At 40.1% G+C, this 1,586-nt stretch overlaps 1 protein-coding gene across 1 annotated transcript; it reads left to right on the top strand.

Moving 5' to 3' along the window:
* On the top strand, positions 334–1,053 carry LOC109132463 (uncharacterized mitochondrial protein AtMg00810-like). The gene has a single exon (XM_019244074.1). The coding sequence runs from the start codon at positions 334–336 to the stop codon at positions 1,051–1,053; it is 720 nt and encodes a 239-aa protein (XP_019099619.1).

Here is a 1,586-nt window from a genome sequence, read left to right as displayed (position 1 = left end):
GCAAACTTTGTTCAGTCTCCTGCTGATAATACTCGCTTTGTCAAAGACAGACCAGGTTCTTTTATTGCAGCATTGGTGTATGTCGATGATATACTCATTGCTAGTAATGATGACAATGCCGTGGAGAGCTTAAAAGCATTTCTGCGGTCAGAATTCAAAATCAAGGATCTTGGACCAGCTAGATTCTTTCTTGGCTTGGAGATATCTCGTTCTTCAATCGGTATTTTGGTATGTCAACGGAAGTATGCCCAGAACCTGTTAAAGGATGCATGATTACTCGGTTGTAAACCAAGTCCTGTTCCTATGGATCCAAGTTTGCATCTTACGGCTACGATGGGAACGCCTCTGCCTAATCCTCGTTCTTATAGAGAACTTATAGGTCGGCATCTTTATCTCACCATCACCAGGCCGGATATCACCTTTTATGTTCATCAGCTCAGTCAGTTCATCTCTGCACCTTCTGACATTCACCTTCAAGTGGCTCATAAAGTCCTCAAGTATATCAAAGCTAATCCTGGCCAAGGCTTGATGTATCCTGCTGATTCGGACCTGAGCTTGAATGTTTTCTGTGATGCTGACTGGGCGAACTGTAAGGATAATCGACGCTCTATTACTGGTTATTGTGTATATCTTGGTAACTCTCTTATCTCATGGAGGTCCAAGAAGCAAGGTGTCACTAGTAGAAGCAGTACAGAATCCGAATATCACAGTATGGCTCAGGCGACTTATGAAACTATTTGGTTACAGCAGTTGTTCAAGGATCTCCATCTTCCTGTTACAGGTCCTGTCAAACTGTATTGTGACAACAAGTCGGCTCTGCATATTGCTATGAATCCTGTTTTCCACGAGAGGACGAAACATATAGAAATTGACTGTCACATAGTCCGTGATCAGATCAAGGCTTGTACACTCAAGGTTTTCCACGTTTCTTCGGAGAATCAACATGCTGACATTCTTACCAAACCCCTTTTTCCTTTCTATGGATTGCTTTCTAAGATGTCATTATCAAGCATGTATCTTCCAAACCAGACATCTTTGAAGCTACAGACGTGATAGGGGCGTATTAGGATACATGAGGATTGGTTATTGATTGGTTCACAACCGGTTAACCCTGGTACAATTAGTTTGGTTAATATGTTAATATATAAGGAGATGTGGATTAACAAATAAGATCAAGTTTTGTAATATTCACATTATTTTCTGGTTAAGAGAGTTTGTTAGAACCGATAATTGTTTTCTTCTTCTTCTTCTTCAATATGTTTTCCAGTGAATCGGATTCTTAATAGATCTTGACAAACTATAGATTATTTAATTGAAAATAACCGCGGTATGGTTGTAAGGCTTTGTTGAGATTCTTCCATTTCATTTCTCGCGGTTCGATCGAGACATTGAATTTCTCTTTCAAATCAGAGTATGTATGTATCCCACCCCAATATTAAATTATTTTTCTGGTATGGAGGATCCAAGTACTTCTGTTGTAATTTGACACCCGGGGAAGAGTTCGATGGTGATAGGTTTCGACTTAAGTTTGATTGCTAACAAACCAGAGTTCACAACTCACAATTCCTGCAGGTGCGGTAGCCACA

This window comes from Camelina sativa, chromosome 4, assembly GCF_000633955.1.
Source record: "Camelina sativa cultivar DH55 chromosome 4, Cs, whole genome shotgun sequence".
Classification (NCBI taxonomy): domain Eukaryota; kingdom Viridiplantae; phylum Streptophyta; class Magnoliopsida; order Brassicales; family Brassicaceae; genus Camelina; species Camelina sativa.
This window is presented reverse-complemented; position numbering and strand designations above follow the sequence as displayed.

What these genes read in the sequence shown, in the direction of transcription:
- LOC109132463 (XM_019244074.1), top strand. Translation starts at nt 334, where the DNA reads ATGGGAACGCCTCTGCCTAATCCTCGTTCTTATAGAGAACTTATAGGT.